Raw genomic sequence first — 22,553 nt, forward strand, 5'->3', positions numbered from 1 at the left:
AACGTCTGCTCTGTGTACACGTGCGCGCATGTACACATGCACACACACAAGCTAACATGCCAATGCCTCAGAAAGTCGAAGAGCCGGAGTTGCAGGCTGGTTTCTTCGAACAACTCTAAATTCCAAAAAATAAATTATATTGACAAAATTATAAACAAAAGCTTTACTTATCGAAGTCAACTTCACCTTCTGTGCTGGCTTTGACCGCTCCCCGAGTTGGCCTCGTGCTTAAAGTGGTAGATGCGCGCCAACCGGAAATGGGCATGCGCAAGGGGGCACACAGTTCTGTAACTTAGGTCTCATACCGCAAACCAAGCTACACACTCAGTTAAACCATGTACATAGAATTAAATGAAATAAGTTTGTTGATCAAAAGTACAGAAAACTCAGTGTGAGCAAGTAAACTTAAAAAACTAGTATGAATTAAGTTTAAATGCACTGTTTTAGCTTTAGTCAGGACAATGTTTGCATTTACAGTGAAGCATGTTGCAGTTTCCCTTATCCCTTTAAAGTTTAACAGTCTGCAGGTTTTAATTTTGTTATTTGGAGTGAAAACCTACAGATTGTTGGTGTTTGTGCATTAACCCTGTAAGACTGGGTCATCATGGAGACTATCATCCTATTGGTATACTTGTTTTTTATTTTTTTTAACCAAACCAAGATCCAAATGGAATCAAAATGTCAGTTAAAGTCAGTTTGTGTTTTTGAGTCAGTATGAAGGCATAGCTCTTTTACTTAATGCCTGTTTTGTGGTCTGCATAATTTATGGGATTAGATGAGAAAGAACCTCCTCTGAAATTGAAGCTGCATACTGTCCTATTTACTATATCAGATATATAGAAATCTGTATTTAGAAAGTGTTATCAACCCTGTATCAAAGTACTGAATTTACAGCAATGGATAATGGGCAGAACACACATGGTTTATAAATGTTAAATGTTAGATTTGTACAGAAATAATACTAATGTGTTTAAAACACAGAAGCTAGCAGCCTGGTCAGCAGAGAGAGAAGTTCATCTCATGCCCTGTTTTTCCTCTCCAAACACTCAGATGAGCCATCTGCCTCTATAAATAGACTAAAAGGAATGTCAATGTGAAAGAGAAGGACAAAAAGAGGGAAGACGGGGGATGGGATAGATAATAGAAGGAGAATGAGATAAGCAGAAGAGCGAGGAGATTAAAGTTAAAAGGAGAGAGTGTCTGGGGATATAAACAAGATAAGAAGAAAAGATTGGAGAGAAGTGTGAGTATATGACTAGAAATCTCACTGTCTTTCTGTCTCTCTCCTGTCTTTATTTCCATGTCCTGATTCTGAATCCTCAAGAATACTCCATATTCATGACTGACAGTCAAAAAGAACCACATTGTGTTGGAACATGGGCCTTTGCCAGCTGTGCTGCTCTTTAACGACCAGTGATTTCCTGCTTTTCATCAGTCTTACATTTATTCAAGATTAAATACTGGGAGATGTGGAAATACTTCAAACTTGCACTGACAGAGGTCAGTTATTGTTCTGCTCAGTCAGTCTAAACTGACAGGCTGGATGTGTAGTAAATGACTGGTGAAATAAGTTACATCCCTTTAAAACTGGTCAGGGAGGCATTTCACTTGTAAAACCAGGCACTAGCCATAAGGTCCACTCAAGCACTGGCTGTGCATAAAAAATATTAGCAACCAGACTGATTTTTTTTCTGAAGCTGTCTTGGACTACTAACACATATGGTAAATATGGTGAATCCATTCAGTGAGCCATGCTCTTAGGAAACACCACACTAATACTAGGCCTCCCTTTGCTCTCAAAACAGCCTCAGTTCTGGTTTGGATTCCACAAGAGATTCTGCTCCATGTTTCACATTACATCTTTTCTGCAAATTTGTTGGCTGCACATTCATGCTGCTAATCTTCTGTTCTACTGCGAAAACTGGACAGTTTGTTAATAATTATTGTTCTTCCCCCTCTGCCTTGTAGGAATGGGTTTTCATAGTAGCATAAAAATGATGACCAGACCATGGATTTTTTAGGATGTAACAATATTGATACTTATCAATAATTATCAATAATATGAATATTTTGTTATCTATAAAGCAGTGATGAAGATCCACTGAGTTTGAAAGATCATTCTTAACAGTGGTAATAGTAATGTGACAAAACAATCTTATAGCATCGATCCAAAATGAAAACATCGATCAGTCATCACACTTACTGTAACGTCCCTTGCCAAGCAAGCGCAGAGACGTCAGCTGGTTTCGTCACAACTTTTATGAATTAATCAATAACACAGGCTGCTGTGGGCTCCTGTGTAGCCAGCACTGACAAAAATAACAAAAACCCCAAACTACCTAAATCGACTCACTTTCAGCCCCTTTTGACAGATGACACATGACAGACAGGCTTCCCATGTCTAAGCTGGAAACATGTTCATTAACCCTCAAATAACAGTACTTCAATTTAACAATCTGAACAGCGTTTCTTCACTAACCCAACACTAAGATAACATATAACAGCACAGTCCCTTACGATATAATAATTTGAAAGACACACCTTTATTTTGAAAATCCCCTGGCACGTCTTTCTCCGCCTGAGCGTGCACACCTCCAAACAAAATGTGAGTGGTAATCTGATGAGGAAAAATGTAGCCTATATTTGAAGATGTGTGTAACTGTGATCCAGGAAGACTGTACTACTGTATTACTAAGTTCTAAAAATATGTAGTTTTAGGCTCTAGATAGGAGTAAGGTTTACACAATGTTCTGCTTTGATGTATGCAAATAGGAATTTAATGTTCTTTCATTTGTCCCTTACATAGAATGTGAAAAATGTAAAGCTCAATATATCAGACTGTGGCACTTTATAGTGAAAAGGTCTATTTATGTTAAAAGAGAAGATTGTTTTTCATTTAAATGTCTGGTTGGGTTTAGGAATAAAGATGTCCAGTGAAATTTTAGTTCCTTTTTGTGATTTGATATGAATGGAAGTGATTGTGTTAAATCAGCAGATGATATTGTCTTGTATTGATCGCTGGCTCCTGAATCGAATGGAATTGAAATTGCATAGCAGACAAATGTAATTGTTGTCCATTATATTGATATAATATTGTATCATGATAAAAATTGTGATTTTCACTTCTAGTCCTCTTTCTACCACATATTATACAAGGTGACAGCAATAAGTTATTATTGTGTTAATCATTGTATCTTCCATTCAGATAGTTACAATGGGAACAGTAAAATGGTGTTGTTCATGTTACAAAGTAATGTACCAGGGATGTATGCGATTGGCATTGCGGCACCTTACTGTATGCCATCACATTTCATTGTGGCTAAAGTTGTGCCAGGTAAAATGTTTCTGCCAAATAACCCTGCATTTTACACCACAGATGTCTGTGTTTGGAACCCTGGTTTGCAGCAAGCTGCAGATCAGCCTGATAAAACTGGTCAACTGTGTGTGTTGTAGGATAATGGCGAGGACTCCCATCGAATATCTCCCAGTCCTGTGGTCCATGTCAGGGGTCTGTGTGAGGCTGTGGTGGAAGCAGACCTGATAGATGCCCTGGAGAAGTTTGGACCCATATGGTGAGACAGCAGCCACCGTGTCTGTGTGTGTGTGTGTGTGTGTGTGTCTGTGTGTGTGTGTGTGTGTGTGTGTGTGCACAGTGTATCCCCTACAATGGCGGGGGATACCTCAGATTATATTATCTGTATTAGCTGCTAATTAACATTGATTCCATCAGTTATTTGATGTGATGTCCCTGCAAGCCAGTGTCTGTACTCAGCTAAAGATTTTTTGTGAGGAAAAAGAAACATCACTTAGTGTAATCAGGGATGATGAGAAATAATCAGCTGATCATATCATTAGTTTGAGGAGCTGGAAGTCCTGTTTAACTTCTAACATATAATATTAGTAAGAATGACTAAACCCAAGTCATTATTTTCATGTTATTTCTTGATGTAGCAAGAGCAAAAATGCAGGAGTCCAGGTGAGTAGCTGATATAGGAGGGAACGTTAAGGGGACTATTTCTGTAGGATGTTCCCTCCCAGTCTCTACACTATGTTGCCATAATCTTTGCACAACATTTAGTAACACAACATTTAAAGGACCTTTTGCATTACCTTCAGAGGACCTAAAATAACCAAAATGGAAATTCCCTCTAAAGTAGTGTAGAAAGTGGATCTACAGGGAACGTCCTTTAAGTAATGAACCCCTAAAAGTCCTGAGACCCCTGAACGTCCTGTGTGTTCCCTGAAAGTCCACCAAATAACATCCCCCTACCTATAAAGAACTCTAAGTAGTTACAAGGCAATGTGCTTTACATCAGCAGGGATGCTCTTGGAATGTTCTGGAAATGTGCAATTTCTAGTGGGAAGGGTCCACTGAACATTCCCAGAGAGTCCACCAAATAACATTCCCATAAAGAGCTCCATATCTGGACTGTCTGGGAACATTACAAGGCAATATCCTTTACACCAGTGGGGACGTTCTCAGAACTGTTTTTTTCAATCCTATTATACTATACTTATTTATTTATTATTATTTGAACATGAGTAAACATTTGTGGGGCACACAGTGATCTGGTGTAATAAACCACACTCAGCTTCAGTGGCTTTAGTGTAAAGATAGTTACAGATCCTGAATAATTGAAGGAAACATTTTGTGATAGTGCAGTTTCCACTCTAAATGATTCCTTCTCCATTATTAACACTCCCTGCATGATGCAGTATTCATTAACCTCTCATTTACTTGAATGAAGCTGCAGGGAAAAGTATGGTGTAAAAGACACACACATACACACACACCTTGGCTAGCACAGGAGGCGATGTGTTTCTAGTGAAAGGCCATTTTGTGGAAAAGAGCTCAATTATCAGCATGTGTATGTCCTATCTTAATGTTTATGTTTGTGTTTTCAGTTATGTGATGATGATGCCATTCAAACGTCAGGCTCTAGTGGAGTTCTCAGCTGTGGAGAGTGCTGACCGCTGTGTGTCCTGTGGAGCGAAGGAGCCAGTATACATTGCAGGTTTGATTCTCAGACTTTTCATTGTGAAAACTTACAGATGAGACTGATTAGTTAGACATGCTTATCTGTAGAAGACTGTATGTGTTCATATGTGTTTCATCCATCTGTTCATTAGGCCAACAGGCATACTTTAACTACTCCACATCCAAGAGAATCACCCGGCCTACCAATGCTGACAACCCCAACAGTGGCAACAAGGTCCTGTTGCTGTCCATACAGAACCCCCTCTACCCTATAACCACGGTAAACACACATGCATACACACACGTACATTTACATCTACTGTATGTAGATGTATTTATGTATTGTTATATTGTTAGTGAATACAGCTGATTATCAGCACAATATTAACATTAACTCTACAGAGGAAGTTAAGTTGCACTACATAATAATAATAGTGTAACTTTTACAATAAAAAACAGAAGGGAAATATATTCAATGTAATGGGTTAATCTGCAGCTAGTTTCAAGTCCCCACCAGTAAATTCTTAATAGGGATAGACTGATTATCAGCCGGGCCAATTATTGGTGCTGATATTCGGCTTTTTTTATGCATATCGGCACCGGCTGTGTTTTTTTAATCCGACAGCCGATAAGAGATCAATTTAAAACTCGGTCACTTTGGCTCTGATGCAGCTGAGCCTCTCTGTTAGCAGTCACTACGCTGTCTCCAGCATTGTCCCACCCACAGCACTATCTGATTGGTTACACACAGAGCCACGGCAACAGCCAGTCAGCAGTGAGAGCTGTGCATGCACAGTGCTCACACACACTGAACAACTCTGCTGTTTGCACCACAATCTGCTGCTGCTCAATGGGGACTAATTGATTTGAGACTCACATTTCTGTGCAAACCTTTGTTTTATTGACGTTATAAAACTTCAGGAAGCTGTTTATTTATTTCTTTAAAATTTCAGTTAACTTTATAAGAGATGCTGCTGACCCTGGGAACTCCCTGCACCCTTTGTTTTTGTTTGAACTTAAAACAAAGACAAGTGAAAGATAAAATAACATTTCAGTTATATTGAAATTTTGGAAAACTTTATTTACTGTAGAAAACTTTAGGGAGCTATTTATTAAGTTTTCATTTAACTTTATAAGACATGCTGCTGAGCCTGGGAGCTCCCTGCACTTTTTGTTAGAATTTTAAAACAAAGATGTCTATTGTCTAAAATAAAAAAACCTTTAACATGTTGCAAATCTGCAAAGCTGTTTAATAAACAGCTTAAAGGCATTTAAACAAAGTTCAGTGTTGGAGTTTGTATCATTCAAAATTTTGACACCAGTATTTTCACTTTTACTACAAATGAATATCAGCTCCAAATATCGGTTATCGGCCTCTTTGACTACTAATAATTGGTATTGGTATCGGCCCTGAAAAAAACATATCAGTCTATCACTAAATTTTAATGGCTGACTGGAATATATAAGAATACACTGAAAAGTCTTAAAACTTGGTCATTTGGTGTAACTGGACTGAAATGTGCTTTGACCTTTTCAGGTAACTCCTGATTCAATGTATAAACATTTCATTGTCAGTATAGAGTATGTAATATTTAATTCATCTGCCAGTCTGTCACATTCTCTCTCTCAAACAAACTACAGAACATAGTGTGTTTATATATTGTAAGGCGTTGGGCCACCATGTGCCACCATAACAGCTTCAGTTTCTGCAATACGATCTGTACAGGGTGTATCCTGCCTCTCACCCAATGTCAGCTGGGATAGGCTCCATCCCCCCCACGATCCTTTACGGATTAGCGGTATAGATAATGGATGAATAGATGGAAGTTTCTGGAATTCTACTGGAGGGATAGAACACCATTTTTACAAAAAATACTACTCCATGTGGTGTTTTGTCTGATGATGGTGGTGGAGAGCACTGTCTAAGATGTTGGCCCAGAATTTCTCCTAGGTGTTCAACTGGGTTGAGGTCTGATCGAAGGCCATAGCATATTATTCACAGAATTTTCGTATTCATCAAACACAGTGACCCCCCTTGCCCTATGGATGGGGGTATTGTCATCCTGTTTCTTCACAAATTTTTCAGGTTTCTCTTAAAAGCAGTAACCATCTGTCCTAAGTCCTGTAATGTAAATTATATAATCAATGTGGTCTGAATGTATATTTACATTCAACATAATAGTTTTTGTGAAGTAGACACAGCTGATCAAATTTCACACTATTCACAACAAAAATCTCCGCTCACTAGGGCTGGGTGATATAGCCTTAAAATAATATCATGATATTTCAGGGTAATTTGTGGCAACAATATTCAAGATGATATGACAAAAAAATACTTTTTGACCGCACATGACCCGCTACAACAGAAAAACTCTGGTCCTCACACGACTTCTGGGTTTCGTGATTCTTGTGTCTGTGTTTTGCTTCCTTTGGTGAAACTAATTGGTTGTGTTGCCACCTATAGCTGTGACCATTTTCTTGCAAACCTTGCAGAAGACTGTAGCTTGCTGGAGGTCTGACCTCTTAAAGCCAAACCACTTCCACAGGGTTTTCCACAAGTGATATAATGTCCAACTGGGTGGCAGAAGTAGTTGGCTTGATTGCATCATTAAACAACTCCTATATCTCATTGCATTTCATTTGTAGGATAAGATTCCTTCAGTGCTCATAGTTTAGCTGGAGCTGAATTCTCCTCAGAGGTCTCCCCCTCTCCAAGATAAACAGACTTGATAATTAAAACTGGAAAAAAACAAATAAAATAGTTTCAAGTTTAAAATGTAAAAGTTTTTCCAGCCATTTTTGGCAGACACAGGACATCAGTAAGGGGCTGCAGGCTGTTTGCTCAGCTTGTTTTTAGGTTAGGATTCCTTCATTGTCAATTGCTTATCGCTTATTGAAGTAGTGCTACTTTGTCAGTCTATTATGAAGTTTTGAGTTTTGATCATCATCTTGTCTGGAGGTAAAGTTTTTGTTGATTGAAATTTTCAAGCTTTTTATATGAGTGTTCAAATGTCTGAGTCACTTTTTGAAACAAAAGTTAAAAAAAAAAGGATTTATCTATTGATTTTCAAACAAACATGGGGTTTCATTTCTCTCTTATTTCTGCACAATGTTTATGGAATTCATGCAATGCACAGTGGCATGTTAAGATATACTGCAGCATTAAAAAAACTTTCAGATTGTGTTGAATCCTGAATTTCTTTCTTTTTTGCATTTTGGTCCAGGATGTTCTGTACACTGTGTGTAACCCCATCGGCAGTGTGCTAAGGATTGTCATCTTTAAACGAAATGGGATCCAGGCCATGGTAGAGTATCCTTACTTAATGTGGGAACATGTATCTTAACCTTCTGTGTGGAGCTGTGTGCTGCTGGAATTTGTAGTGTTCTTTCCTTAATGCCACAACCTCAGGTTTGAGTCAGTTCAATGTGCTCAGAAGGCCAAAGCTGCGCTGAATGGAGCTGACATTTACGCTGGATGCTGTACACTCAAGATTGAATATGCAAGGGTAAGAGATACAAAACACCTCAGCAGTCACAGACACAGGCCTGGTGTCAGTCTATAATAAGTCTATAAAAAACAATATTTTCTACAGGAAGTCACATAAATAAATTGTAGGTTCTTGCGAAAGCCTGTGAGCAGTGCATTACAGTAATCATGTCCCACAAGAGATCACTGTCAAAGATCACCCCCTAGATTATTAGCCACAAGTATAATGTTGACAAAACAATGATGGTGACAAAAATGTCACCAGTTTCTGAAATGGTAGAGACATAAGCAGCACACGTACAAAGCCTTATTGTCAGACCAACATGCTTGAAGCAAACTAAATGAATAAAAATAAATTATTATTATTAAAAACACATAAAAGACAACCAATCATATACATACACATACTGTTCATACTGCTTCAAGTCAGTTGCATTCTCAGTGTGGCAGAGAAGTGAGGAGTGTGTGCAGTAATGAGAGGAGTCTACTTGGAGGCTCCACTGTGGAGTCAGCCCTGCTCTCAGGACATGAAATCTAATTCTGTAACTGTAGCATGTATATTGTAAGACTGTCACTTCAAAATCAACATTGAATGAATTAAAATAACCCACAGTTGTTCAAACTAATTAGAACTGAGTGTGCTGAATAATATGCAGTAAAATGAGGCCGTACACTTGGCACTGCTCTCCTCGTCTGTGCTGCCTCTGCTGTCTCAGTGGGATGGTAAGCTAGCAGGTGAGTCTGCAGATTCATTGTTGTTGAAGCAGTTTCCTTTGATAAAGTCGACAATTAGCCTTATCTTTATTTGTGACTTTGCCATCCAAAACACTTCCACGTGCTGCTTCTCAGAAGTTTTAGTGTCATGATTATCAGGTCGGCTCTGCTCGCCATTTTCGTAACAAAATAACACTGTATTATCATTAGCTTAGGCAGTAGGGCATGTAATAGGTCAAGCTGATAGAGTCTGTTGGATCACAAACAAACTACTTCAAATGGCCTGATGTGCTTATAGAGACTGCAGCCTAAATTTCAAACAGGTTCAAATGTTCAAATAAAAAGTGACAGCCCTAGTATTCTGATTTTGCATATGCTGTCTACATAGTCTACGTAACACATAACGTGGGCATGTATGCCGGTGTAGTGACATATATTGATTCAGTAATTAACTTATTAAGTAGTTCATTGGAGCACTCTATTGTTTTATTCTGTCAAAATAAGAGATAAACTCCATCCATATTCCTGAATGACATCAATTAATTAAGGGCTTATTAGAATACTTTAGATTTATCTACAGTAATTTAATATACAGGAGTGAAGAGCATTAGGCAACTTCACCTTTGCTGAAAACACATGCTGGTTTGTTTTAACCCATTCTGGTGCTATTTTGTAGCCACATACAACTCAGGGCTCCACCCTGTCCTATGGAAAAGAGAGAGAGAAAAGGTTGTCTTCCCATAATTGTTGCACCAACAGCATTACAAATGTCGTGTCAAAGTCATAGTAAACTTAAGTACAAATAAGATTAATTCATACAACCAGCAAAGTCTTTGCATGCTGAAAACATCAGAAAACATTCAGTATTCATTTTCAAATACACAGACTAAACATCTATTTTATCTTCTTTTGGATGACCAATAACCAACCTGACTATCACAGCCAGCAAATGCAGACCCATGCCCTTGCTTAATTCTACAAAAAAGCAGACAAAAAGCAAATCCTTTAAAACTTTTACAGATTAATAGCAGTAGCTGTTTTGATGTCGAGTACATGCACGAACCATGCATTCAGACTTTATTCCCTGTTTTGAATAATGCAAAATATAGACAGACACAGTGTAGCGAAAACAACCCAGACCACCTTAAGTCATGTCCTTTGGGGGACGTAAAACAATGTGTTACGTTACAGAAAATGCTTAATCTATAGACATACTACATTTAAGGAATTAATAGTTTTCATGTTACAATGTTAACCAATGTTTACTAATTAATTAAATATAAATCAACGACAAACTCGATTCCACAAGAAGCATCTACAAAATTTTATTTTGTCTTTTCTGCATTGCAGATTGCAATGCGGGGGGGGGGGGGGTACTTGGGGGGATGTTCAGTAATCATCAGTAATCCCCTCCTTACAAAGAAAAAAAATTGGGCTGACAAAGGAGGCATAATTTTCATTATAGATGAGTTCAATTATAACAAAGTTCGCAGGCAACTTGAAAATATGTTTATATAATAAGCTGAAATGTGACCCAACTAAGGAATATCTTATCTCATGTATTTACTCTTAAGAGAAAGTATTCTTTTTGAATGACATACCATTTGAGATTGATGATGTGTTCTTACTTTGGAAAGGGTTCTGTGTAGCTGAACACTGGACAGTTTGTTGATAATACAACAAACCTGCAGGAAAGCTGCTAGCATTCTGCCCAGGACTAGCCTCCCTGCCATTAGCAATTGCTCGCAGTGTCACCACTGTCACCAGAGGCCTGTACTATGAAGCAAGTTCAACATACTCAGGGATATCTTTTCATTATTTGGCTTCACTAAAGCTAAGAGTCTCACAGTCTCACTAAGCAGTCATACGACAGTGGTTATCAACTCAGTAAGTCCACCCAAGATTTCCCAAATGCATACATGTGAAAGAGGCAGAGTTGTTTATTGCAAGCAACATCGTCAGAACCATGAATAATGTTCTTAATATGGGTTAGGGTTAGAAACACTGATACCTGCTGGTAAATTCGGTTGTAGCAGCATCCAAAAGTCATATTCAGCAAGTGAAATGTAAACAATATGATCATATGACTAGAGCAGAAACAATCACTAACAATTAATAAAGTCAGACTGAGAACATACTGAAAATAAGTACAGGAATTGTTATTAAGTTTCTCACTGAGTGAGTATTTTTGTTCTTTTGTCTCATGATGAACAAATGTTATGAGTATGTGACGCAGATTTTTCATGATTTTTTTAAAGTGAAAGTTGTGACTCTAAAGATACTAAAGAGAAGTAGTTAATGTCTGATGAGGTCTGTCTGACTGAAATGTTCATTTCTAATGATGAGAAATATTTAATAGTGTGTGGATCATTTTTCTAATAAAAGACATCAGAGGGTTTAGTTTTTATTTCCTAGAGTTAAATTATAAGTTACCCCTCTAACCACAAATCAGCTTCAGATTGTGTATGTTGATATTTTGGGGCATTTGGGGTCGTCTGTTCACATTTTATTGTAGAGAGATTTATAGGACTTGGAGCTTAACGATTTATCAACCTGCCCCCTTTCACACATGAGACAGGATACACAGTGAGTTGGCTACATATGGATTAAGTAGATAATATAAATAAAACATTTTTCTTCTTTTTTTTCCCCCCTTTGGTCTCTTGGGATGGGGGGGATTCAGGCAAATAAAGGTGGGAGAAACACTTGTACATATAGTTTAAGTAGTTTAAGGCTTCCTCTATAAAAGCTTGAGTGTGTTGTGTTCATGGTGGTCTATAGTGTCACCCATTATTGGACACACCCCCGCATCGGTTTGAGACCATCAGCTGTGTTGTGCAGAGGTAGAGTTGGTGCACAGTTCTCTACAGTGAATAGCTCTATTTGACTACTGTTCTACTCCTTATTATGGCAAGAACCACTCAACTAAGTTAAGATAACATCATTACTTTAAGACATGAAGGTCAGTCAATCCCAAGAACTTTGAATGTATCCTCAAGTTCAGTTGCGAAAACTATCAAATGCTGTGAGGAAACTGGCTGACCAAAGGAAAGGAAGACCGAGAGTTACCTGTGATGCAGAGGATAAGGTCATTAGAGTTACCAGCCCCAGAAACTGCAAATTAACAGCACCTCAGATTAGAGCCCAGATAAATGTTTCACAGAGATCAAGTAGACACATCTCAACATCAACTGTTCAGAGGAGACTGCATGAATCAGGCCCTCATGGTTGAATTGCTGCAAAGAAGGCACTTCTGAGCAAGAGCAACAAGAAGAGAATCGCTTGGTCCCAGAATCACAAGGAACTTTGGTCTGATGAGTCGAATTTTGAGATTTTTGGTTCTACTTGTCATGTCTTTGTGAGACACAAAAGGTGAGTGAATGGTTTCTCTCATGGAGGAGGAGGTGTGATGGTGTGGGGTGCTTTGCTGGTGACACTGTTGATGATTGAAAATTCAAGGCACACAGCATTCTGCAGTGGCATGCCATCTTATCTGGTCTGTGCTTAGTGGGGTCATCATTTGTTTTTCAACAGGACAATGACCCCAAACACACCTCCAGGCTATGTAAGGGCTATTTGACCAAGAAGGAGAGTGATGGAGTGCTGCATCAGATGACCTGGCCTCCACAGTCACCTGACCTAAACCCTATTGAGATGGTTTGGGATGAGTCTGACTGCAGAGTGAAGGCAAAGCAAACAAGTGCTCAGCACCTCTGGGAACCTGAAGTCTGTGTGTGTGTGTCTCATCACGGTAAAATCCTGGCCCTGAAGACACCTACTGCAGGGGGAACTACCACAGAGGCGGTTCTGAGAAATTCGGCAGGTGTCTATCTGTGGATAGATTTTGTCACTACAAGTGTCGGCCAGTACTCATCGGTCAGACTATGCCTATTTGAACTTTGACATACACTTACTGGCCACTTTATTAGGTGTACCTTGCTAGTGCCGGATTGGACACCCTTTTGCCTTCAGAACTGCATTAATTCTTCATGGCATAAATTCAACAAAGTGCTGAAAACATTCCTCAGAGATTTTGGTCTGGATTGACATGATAGCATCACATGGTTGCTATAGATTTGTTGGCTGCACGTCCGTGATGCAAATCTCCCGTTCCATCACATCCCAGAGCTCTATTAGATTAAGATCTGGTGACTGTGAAGGCCATTTGAGGAAACTGCAAACTCATACAGCAAACTCATCATTATGTTCAAGAAACCAGTTTGAGACAGGCTTTGCAGCATGGTGAGTTATCCTGCTGGAAGCAGCCATCGAGAAATGGGTACACTGTGGTCATAAAGGGATTGGCATTTGAACAATGCTCAGTTGGTACAAAGGGCTCCAAAGTGTGCTAAGAAAATATCCCCCACACCATTACACCACCAGCAGCAGCCTGAACTGTTGATGCAAGGCAGGATGGATGCATACTTTCATGTTGTTCATACCAAAAACTGACCCTACCATCTGAATGTTGCAGCAGAATTTGAGACTCGCCAGACCAGGCAACATTTCTCCAATCTTCTATTGTCCAGTTTTGGTGAGGCCATGCAAATTGTAGCCTCAGTTTCCTGTTCTTAGCTGACAGGAGTCACACCCTATGTGGTCTTCTGCTGCTGTAGCCCATCTGTTTCAAGGTTCATGAAACAGATGCACATGTTGTGCATTCAGAGATGCTCAGATCTATAAACCTTGGTTGTAACGAGTGGTTGTTTGAGTTACTGTTGCCTGCCTGTCAGCTCAAAGTAGTCTGGCCATTCTCCCTGACCTCTGGCAACAACAGCTAATTTTCACCCAGAGAACTGTACTGTCTGGCACCAACAACCAGACCACGTCACTTAAATCACCTTTTTACCCTATTCTGATGCTCGGTTTGAACTTCAGCAGGTCAACTTGACCATACTATACGAAATGTAATTTGTTTGTAATATCAGTAAACATTTCAAGAAATATGCACCTCTTGTGCTGCTGTTGATAATAGGTGGGGGTGGCCTGATGGATGAGTTTAAGATGCTAACAAGTTATTACAACATTCCCAGTTTGAGTGCAAGTGATATTAGGAGAAGAGCAGCTGTGGCTCAGGAGGTAGATCAGGTCACCTGCTAACCACAAGGTCAGTGGTTTCCTGGCTCCTCCAGTCCACGTGTTGAATTATCCATGGGCAAGATACTGAACCCCAACTGCCCCAACTGCCCTTTGTTGCATTTCATCTGTTGCATTTCATCTGTGAAAGTAAAATTAGTATGACTCATTTCTGAATGAGAGAGATTTTAAATAACTCTCAAAAAAAGAAATAGCATCCATTTTGTTTTTTCAGCATTTAAAACAAGCTGAATGAGAGAGATTTTAAATAAATCTGAAGTAGACTATAGAGTAGACATTAGCAGAAGAGCAGCTGTGGCTCAGGAGGTAGATCAGGTCACCCGCTAACCACAAGGTCAGTGGTTTCCTGGCTCCTCCAGTCCACGTGTCGAATTATCCATGGGCAAGATACTGAACCCTAATTGCCCCCGATGGCACACCATTGGTTTGTGAAAGTGTGTGTATGTGTAGGAGCACTGAATATATAGAACAAACACCATATGAGTGTGTGCATGTATGTAGGTGAATGTGATCTGTACTGTAAAGCACCTTGAGTGATTGGACTAAGAAAGCACATATAAATTTATATAAAACTATATCATCTGCATAAAGATAAGATAAGATAATCCTTTATTACTCCCACAATGGAGAAATTTACAAATAAAATAGTACCTTATAATGTGGTATGGCAGGGATAATACTATTTGTGTATATAGTGAGTAAAAGTAGAGCATGAATGTAGCTCCTGTATATCTGTGATACATTCAACAGCGTCCTGAACAAGTCTTTCTTTGTGTCAACAGCCAACACGTCTGAATGTTATTAAGAATGACAACGAGAGCTGGGACTACACTAAACCATACTTGGTCAGACGAGGTAAGACACACTGCCTCTCTATGTCTCCTATCTTTATTTCATACTCAACCTAAAGTCAGACTATGACCACTGGTCTGTTTGGGGTGATCCTACTTTTTTACAACACAGGAGATCCTGTGATGTGGAAGGCAGGACTGTTTTCATTCTGAATTCTCAATAGTGGTGCATTTCCCTTCAGTCTTTCTTAATTCATGTTACATCAATAGATGAAAATTATCTTAGTTTTCCCAGTCATTTGTGAAACTGTGTCCATATCGTCAGTCGTTATCGGTCAGTCTCTGACTATGGATTAAGAGTGTAGTCATAAACCATTTGGACCGTACACCTCCATCACACCAAGACTCCTGCCTCCTGTCTCTCCATCTCCAATCTAAACACTCTCACACCAGCCAATTCCCTGCCTCTCACAAGCCTGCACCTCTGCTTACCATGGGGAGAGAGAGAAACATTGAGGGAGAGAGAGAGAAAAGAGAAAGAGGGATGGACATCAGGCTGACCATACACAGCAGCTTTCTTCCATCTTCACCTTCTGAAACCCAGCAAAAAAAGAGAGAGGGAGAAAAAGAGATGGATCTCACTCCTGCTGACCACCATGCAGCTGCTGCTTCAACATGCCCAGGACACCTCAGCCCCACCTCTGTCTGCAGGACTCCAGTAGCACTTCCTTCTATTTATCTGCTCCACCCCATGTTTATAATCTGTTCTTCTGTCTGGAGAAGTAGTCTTGCATGGCCTGATATCTGGTCCACACAGTGTCTCCTCAAATCCTCTGGTTTCTAGATTTTACTCTCAGTGGTTCTTTAATGACTATCATGCAGATCCTCTATGTTCAACAGATGAAAATTGTCCCTGAACTACTGATTGTGATTAGTTTTTACTGCAAAACCTGAAGATCAAACATCTCAACGATCTTTCTGGTAAACAACAATCAAAACTGTGGACCAGACATGCATTTTGGTTATCAGACGTCTGGCTATTCAAGTCTACAGTAAGTCAACAAGTCTAGCCTAATCTATACTGTCTGTCACTTTACTCCATCTAAGTTAGGGCTGTCACGATATCAACATTTATACCTTTATGAAGCGCATAACATCACAATAATGGTAAATAGAGTATTGTGTGTGTGACTCAATTACACAAGTTTTATAGAATCCAAACTGTTCTACAGTATTGATTGAAACTTTTTTCCCTTTTCCAACACGTTGTTGGCAAGAACACCGACATTTTATCATAAATATTGAATGCCCACAATACTACAATACAATACAAGAGCTATTTACTGTATTGTTTGTTTGACTAAATTACACAATGTTATTCTTAATATTTAGTAAATTTGGTGATAATGGTGAAAACCAGTATATCGTCACACCCCTAACATGAATCCCCTGATTACAGTAGCTGTATATTCAGACACGTGCATGGATGTGCCTTTCACATACTGTACTTTATAGAGAATGTTGATTGGTATATTTTTGATATAAATGATTGGAATGTATCAGTTACTAGGCCAAACAATGGTCCCACTGTAATATCAGGAGAGACGGTCTATGTTATCTATGCACGGTCCTGTGTACAGTGAACTTCTACAAATGCTGCATTCTTTGTACATGCCGTTTAGCGATTAGCGTTTAGAGATTTTTTTCTGGAAAGTCTTAAACTGTGTGCTGAGAATAATGTTTGGGTCAGTTCATTTTTGATTCAGTCAATTCAGGTAATACTTGCAGACAATGTGAATGAAAATAGCTGTGACATATAAAAATACTTTAAAGTTAAGCAATCAAAAACTGTGTCCAATAACCAAGGCCTGGTTTACACATTTTTCACCCACTAACACTGATTTTCAGTGGTCTACTGGTCCAGAGCAAGATATCTTTGCTGTGGGTCGTCATGGCCCATAGAGTCTGATTCATTCGTCCTTTGTTTTCAACCTTTCCTCACTGGGCCAGAATTTGCCACTGTACAATATAAATGTCAGCGTTTAATGAGCAATTACATTTATTCAATAATATAAATCCTTTTCATTTCAACGACCCTATAACCTTTTCTCTGGAGCCACTGTCAGAACAAACTTTACATATTGAGCTCTAAGGATGAGTTATTGCAGGGTGTATGATGAACAGTGGAGTTACTTATGTAGCCTCAGATGAAGCCTGATTCATGAAATGATTGATAACATTATGAACTGGTCCCAACTCTGTTTTTGATAAAATATTCACAAAATAAATGCATATATATAATGTTATATGTCTACAAAGAAGGCACATTGCAAGGACACAGACAGTTAAGACAAGTTATGGCTGAACATCATCTTAGGGTAGCAATGTGAATTACTCTTCACTCAGTCTATTACGAAGGCTGTTTTCTGTTCAACTGAAATTCATCACATACAGGAAGGAGGATAGGCAGATGTGATGATTATGTACACTTCCATTATTTTGATTTTTAACCTAATTTATGATATTCTCATTATCATGTCCAAGTTTTCAGTGTGTGTCTCCAGGTGTTGTGGAGTACTACTGCATGTGTGAAAGCAGTCATATAAAGCCTTTAGTATCTTCATATAGGAGCTGTATGAAGTCTTACAAATGTCATCAAGTGATGGGTAATACACAGTTGTTGTTTTTTTTTGGCAACAGTCCATAGTGAGTTAGACAGTGTTGTAAAAGTGTAAAGCTGTGCAAATTTAGTGTTTACATTCATTTGCATGCTGTGATAGATGTGTGCTAATGATAGAGGAGTTTTTCTTCAGCTTCAGCTTCCCTCAGCAATCTCCACCACATCTGAAACTTGTTGGAGAAAATACAAACAGCCTAGCTGTTCTTGTGTATCCTCATGTCATTGCTGTATGTATCGCTGCAATTTTTCAGCTTAATCAGGTATGATAGAAAACCACAGATGCAAAGTACAGCCACAAATCATCTGATTTGCATGAAATGCTACTAAATAACACCTGATGCTGTTTTCTAATGGAGTACAGGAAATGATTTGCTAAATTATCTGATACTCTTTAGGATCAGTGATTAAAAATAAAAAGGATCACCAATGTTGTGATCACTGGACTGGACTTACTGCGAGCTGTTAAAATTCAGGAATGATACATATTTAAACAGTCATGTAAAAAATATTAGGCCGGTGGTGCTGAATTGATAGCTCCAGTAAAGTGACCTTAACCCAAATGAACCCAAATTGTATCCTCAGTCACCTGTGGAGTCTCTCTGAGTGTCAGATAAAGAAGTGTTTTCTCTGTCTCAGTAGTTTATCAGCAATTACAAATCAGGTTCAATCACTGATTATATAAACATTCATTCCCTTCCCTTCTATATTTTGCACCACTGCACAGAGACACCTCAAATTACATATTGAATGAGCTAAAGTGCGCACATTTGTCGCTGTGCTGCTTCTCATATTACCTGCACAGAACCTGGGGGAAGGCTTGTAATACTTCATGTTTTTAAGTCTTTTCAAAAGGATTATATTTGATAGTTCTCTAAGATGTTTGCTACCTTACAGTGTTAACTAAGAGCGCCCCTGTTTTCATTGGTGTCTTTCATACCACCCTGTCAGTCCTTTTTGCTGTCTTCTCATTTCAGCTCATCCACCTTTCCATCCACCTCCATATCTCTGTTTGCCTTCATACTGCTGCTACCTCTCTGCTTTCACATCTTTTGCACTCTCATCATCTTGTTCCTGCTAATCCTCTCATCCTCCTCTCGTCATCCTATCTTTTCCTCCTTGTCTTTTCTTTGTATTTTTCTTTAACTTCTTCATCTCACCCATCAACAGCCTGTTTACCCTCTTTCTTCCATCCACATCTTTTCTCCAATTCATTTCTTGTGCTTTCTTTTGACTTCCTGATTTAATTATTCATTTTTCCTTAGTTTTCCATACCTTTTTTCTCTTTGATTTGCTTGCTTTTCAACAATCACTACCTTTCTCCTTCTCTGCCCTCCACACCTTCCTTCCCTTAAAAGCATGTCCTTGTTGTTCCTCTGTTCCTCCCTTTCTTTTTACCCTCATCTCTTTTGCTCTTCTCATCTCCTTCCCTTTTCTCTCCCTCTCCTGACCATTTCTGGGTTAAGACTTGGGACTTAGTTTTAGGGTCAGGGTTAGGAATTCAGTTGTGATGGCACACAATGCAATGATGGGGCCACACAAAGATTAGGTGTACGAGGATCTGTGTCTGTGTGTGTTTTTATGTGTGTGTCAAGTTAAGTCAGTTTTATTTATATAGTTTTGAATCACAACAGAAGCTATCTCAGGACACTTTGTAGAGAGGTCAAGACTGTTTAGACCTCTTCATAATATTTACAAAGAGAGACCCAGCAATTCCCACCATGAGCAGCACTAGGAGACAGTGGTAAGGAAAAACTTCCTTTTAAGAGGCAGAGTTTAACCTTGAGCGAAACCACATGTGTTTTGCTCAAGGTTAGATTTTCCATTGTGAACTCATTGCATACTCAAAACATGGTTAGAATGAAAATAAAGTGTGCAGGGTTAGAACTAAAGATGCCAGTAATAGGACCAGCACTTTTAAGTGGTGGGGTATGACAAACAAAGCAGTGATGTGGTCTACCCTGTGGCAGAGATGCTCATTATTAGACACCATCATATTACCTTTCAGAATGACATATATGAATTTATAAAGTAGCAGACCAAGACTGTGACACAGTTATATGAATGCAGTGAAAAACCAAGTAAATATTTAGCCTGTCTTGATACAGTTAAAACTGATCTCTGACCACCTCTGACTGATCATTTCAGTTCTGGCCTTTGTAACAAGACACCAGTGCCGCTAGAGCCTAGGTGGCATCCAAGGGTAGATCTCTGTTGGAGCTCAGGGCTCATATTGAAGACAGTTGTATTCAGTTACTGTTAGATCCTTGCCATGTCGGAAGATTTTAATATTTAATTAAGATACCTGTGCTGTGTTAACTTTGTGTAAATTAGAGACAGCAGATGTAACACCAGTGCTGCTGCTGATTACAAGTATTAATCAACAGAAAAAGGACTAAATGACAGCATTTTGGCTCAGTTGTACCTTGCAGTGAAGCTCAAATGGTCACATCACGAAGAAGCTGGTACTGATATACACAGTAGCTGTCTCTGGAATCAAGCACATACTCTGCTCATGCTGACTGTATGTGCTGCTTATCTGTGGTGTGAAGGTCAATGCAGATGGCCATCCTGCCATGTGGATTATCTCCAGGCCTTCTCACTTTTCACTGCTGTAGTATGTCTCCTCTAAATGTGTGTGAGTCTTCAGGACACAACACAGCAATGCATCAGCACTCTGCCACATAACTGCCATGCTGTTGACCGGTGTGTGTACGTCTGTGTGGTGCTGGTGGGGGTGAGCTGACTTGGGCTCTTAGAGAAAAAGTCAGTGTCATTGCAATGTGCCTCCACTGTAGTTTATGGTTTGTATGTAGGAGCTATACTGCAGTATGTAATTAATTCACTGTGTTGTGGATGATACAGTGTGCCACAGTGATGTTTTTATCATTATGATGATAATGTAATGCAGGTTGATGTTCTTTCGTGCTGAGGGAGAAAAAAGAGAAAGCTTGATGCCTCACAGGTACTGTCTCTTTCATATCTCTGTTATACCTCTGACCTCTGTATAACCCTCTCTGAATAAAACCACCTTAAAGCTGTTTTTTCTCATTTACTCACCAGCATCATTACTATAAAATGTATTAACATTTTATTTTTCTGTAGATGCAATACCCATTAGTGTGGTTTATAGAAAACACAAAAAATGAATACATATCTGTTGTGGTTTGAAGGACTGTAGAGTGTAGTGGAGTGAATAAAGCAGCTGCCTTTCTAGCTGACTTTCTTACCTCACACTCCTGGAGCATAACCTTCTGTCTGTTTGTTTTGTTGTTTTTTAACTCTAATTTCTGAATAACAGATGACAGCACTGAAGCAGAAATGACATACTGTTTAAAGAGCCCAACCTTTTCTTGAGCTATCATGTACATTATATGAGTTATTGAATAAGGCTGTCTCTGTCAAGGTTGTATTTTCGTCACTATGGAATATGCATGTTCTGGTCAGCTGGCTTCACAGCTATTGCAATGATTTCTATTGTGACAAGTTTTCGAATTATGAAAACATCCATGAAAACTTTTCAAATCACTCCTGCAACACCATCTTCTGATGTCCATTCATATTCCTCTATACTTACACAATGTTTGAAATGCATAAGATTTGATACACTCCACAGCCTCCATTTCTGGGATGCTATATGGCAGAAATTTCTGCTACAAAAATGGCAAGTTACTGTGTCTCAGATCTCAGCTATTAGTTAGGTGAGAGCAACATTTGCAGAGGCCATCGCATTCTACTGGGATTATGACATGCTCTGTTTCATGGAGAGAATCTGAAGTTGCAGCAGGGGCTGGAGAATGTCCAGTACAGGAGCCTCAGAATTGCATCTCTGCTTTTTGCAGATTATGTGAGTCTGTTGGCTTTATTAACCTATGATTTGCATGTACTAGGGCAGCTTGCAGCCAAATGTGAAGTGGCAGGACCTCCAAGACGTCCATACTTGTGGTACTCTGTAGGACGAGGGGGATTCTCTGTTGCTCAGCAATATATGTCAGGAGTCTTGCTCATGAGTGATAGTAAGATGGAACACAATGTCAACAAATGTCTTCAGCAGTAAAGTGGACTTACCAACCAAGGGTATTCATACCCCAGAGGGTACATCTGCAGTTGCCAGGGGGTATGTAGAAGCTCAACTAATTAACTAAACTCAACTAATAAATAGCAGTTGCGATTGGATTAAAAAGTATACTTACATATTTCAGTGAAGAAAATAAACAACCATTTAGTATTACAAGTGATGTTTAGTAAATTAAGTAACTAGTAAGATGCCTATGAACCTGAGTGAGTGAGAAGCAGTTAGCAAGTGAGCAGAGAAATTGAAACAATTAGCCAGGGTATTCTGTTGAAACTGTGAGTCTAACTTAGATATATGAGGTAACAATATCCAGTTTTACATCAGACAGAAAAGGCTGGTAACCACTGTACTGGATTGTAGTGGTGAAGGGGGAGCTGATCTTGAGGGCAAAGCTGCCAATCAACCAGTTGATCTATGTTCCAACCCTTATTTTAGCTTTGGATAATGACCAAATGAATGAGAATGTGGATACAAGCACAGGAAATGAGTTGTGGGGTAGGTGAAAATGGGTGACTGGATGGACAGAAATAAAATAAGAAAATAAGACCCAGATATTTCTCTGTAAGGTTCTTTATTTTTGCATGTTGCACAAGGACATCACCAGCCCTGCTGCTAATGCACCTTGTACCTCTGGCTACTAGTGCACCTCTGACTGTGCTGTGTACTCCAACCCCTGGAAATGTTTATACAATGGTTAATAGAATGGTTAAAAGGGGTTCTTGTAAGAATGGTCC

At 39.2% G+C, this 22,553-nt stretch overlaps 1 protein-coding gene across 1 annotated transcript in view; it reads left to right on the plus strand.

Moving 5' to 3' along the window:
- Nucleotides 1–604: 604 nt before the first annotated feature.
- The window catches only part of LOC108895328 (heterogeneous nuclear ribonucleoprotein L-like), a 37,906-nt gene continuing 15,957 nt past the window's right edge, over nucleotides 605–22,553 (plus strand). Inside the window, exons 1-8 of the mRNA XM_051076663.1 lie at nucleotides 605–625; nucleotides 1,145–1,243; nucleotides 3,454–3,572; nucleotides 4,906–5,015; nucleotides 5,131–5,258; nucleotides 8,203–8,288; nucleotides 8,388–8,484; nucleotides 15,059–15,131. Coding sequence (XP_050932620.1) covers nucleotides 605–625; nucleotides 1,145–1,243; nucleotides 3,454–3,572; nucleotides 4,906–5,015; nucleotides 5,131–5,258; nucleotides 8,203–8,288; nucleotides 8,388–8,484; nucleotides 15,059–15,131 — 733 coding nt within the window. The remainder of the gene's footprint in view (nucleotides 626–1,144; nucleotides 1,244–3,453; nucleotides 3,573–4,905; nucleotides 5,016–5,130; nucleotides 5,259–8,202; nucleotides 8,289–8,387; nucleotides 8,485–15,058; nucleotides 15,132–22,553) is intronic.

This window comes from Lates calcarifer, linkage group LG16_LG22, assembly GCF_001640805.2.
Source record: "Lates calcarifer isolate ASB-BC8 linkage group LG16_LG22, TLL_Latcal_v3, whole genome shotgun sequence".
In the NCBI taxonomy this organism is placed as follows: Eukaryota; Metazoa; Chordata; class Actinopteri; family Centropomidae; genus Lates; species Lates calcarifer.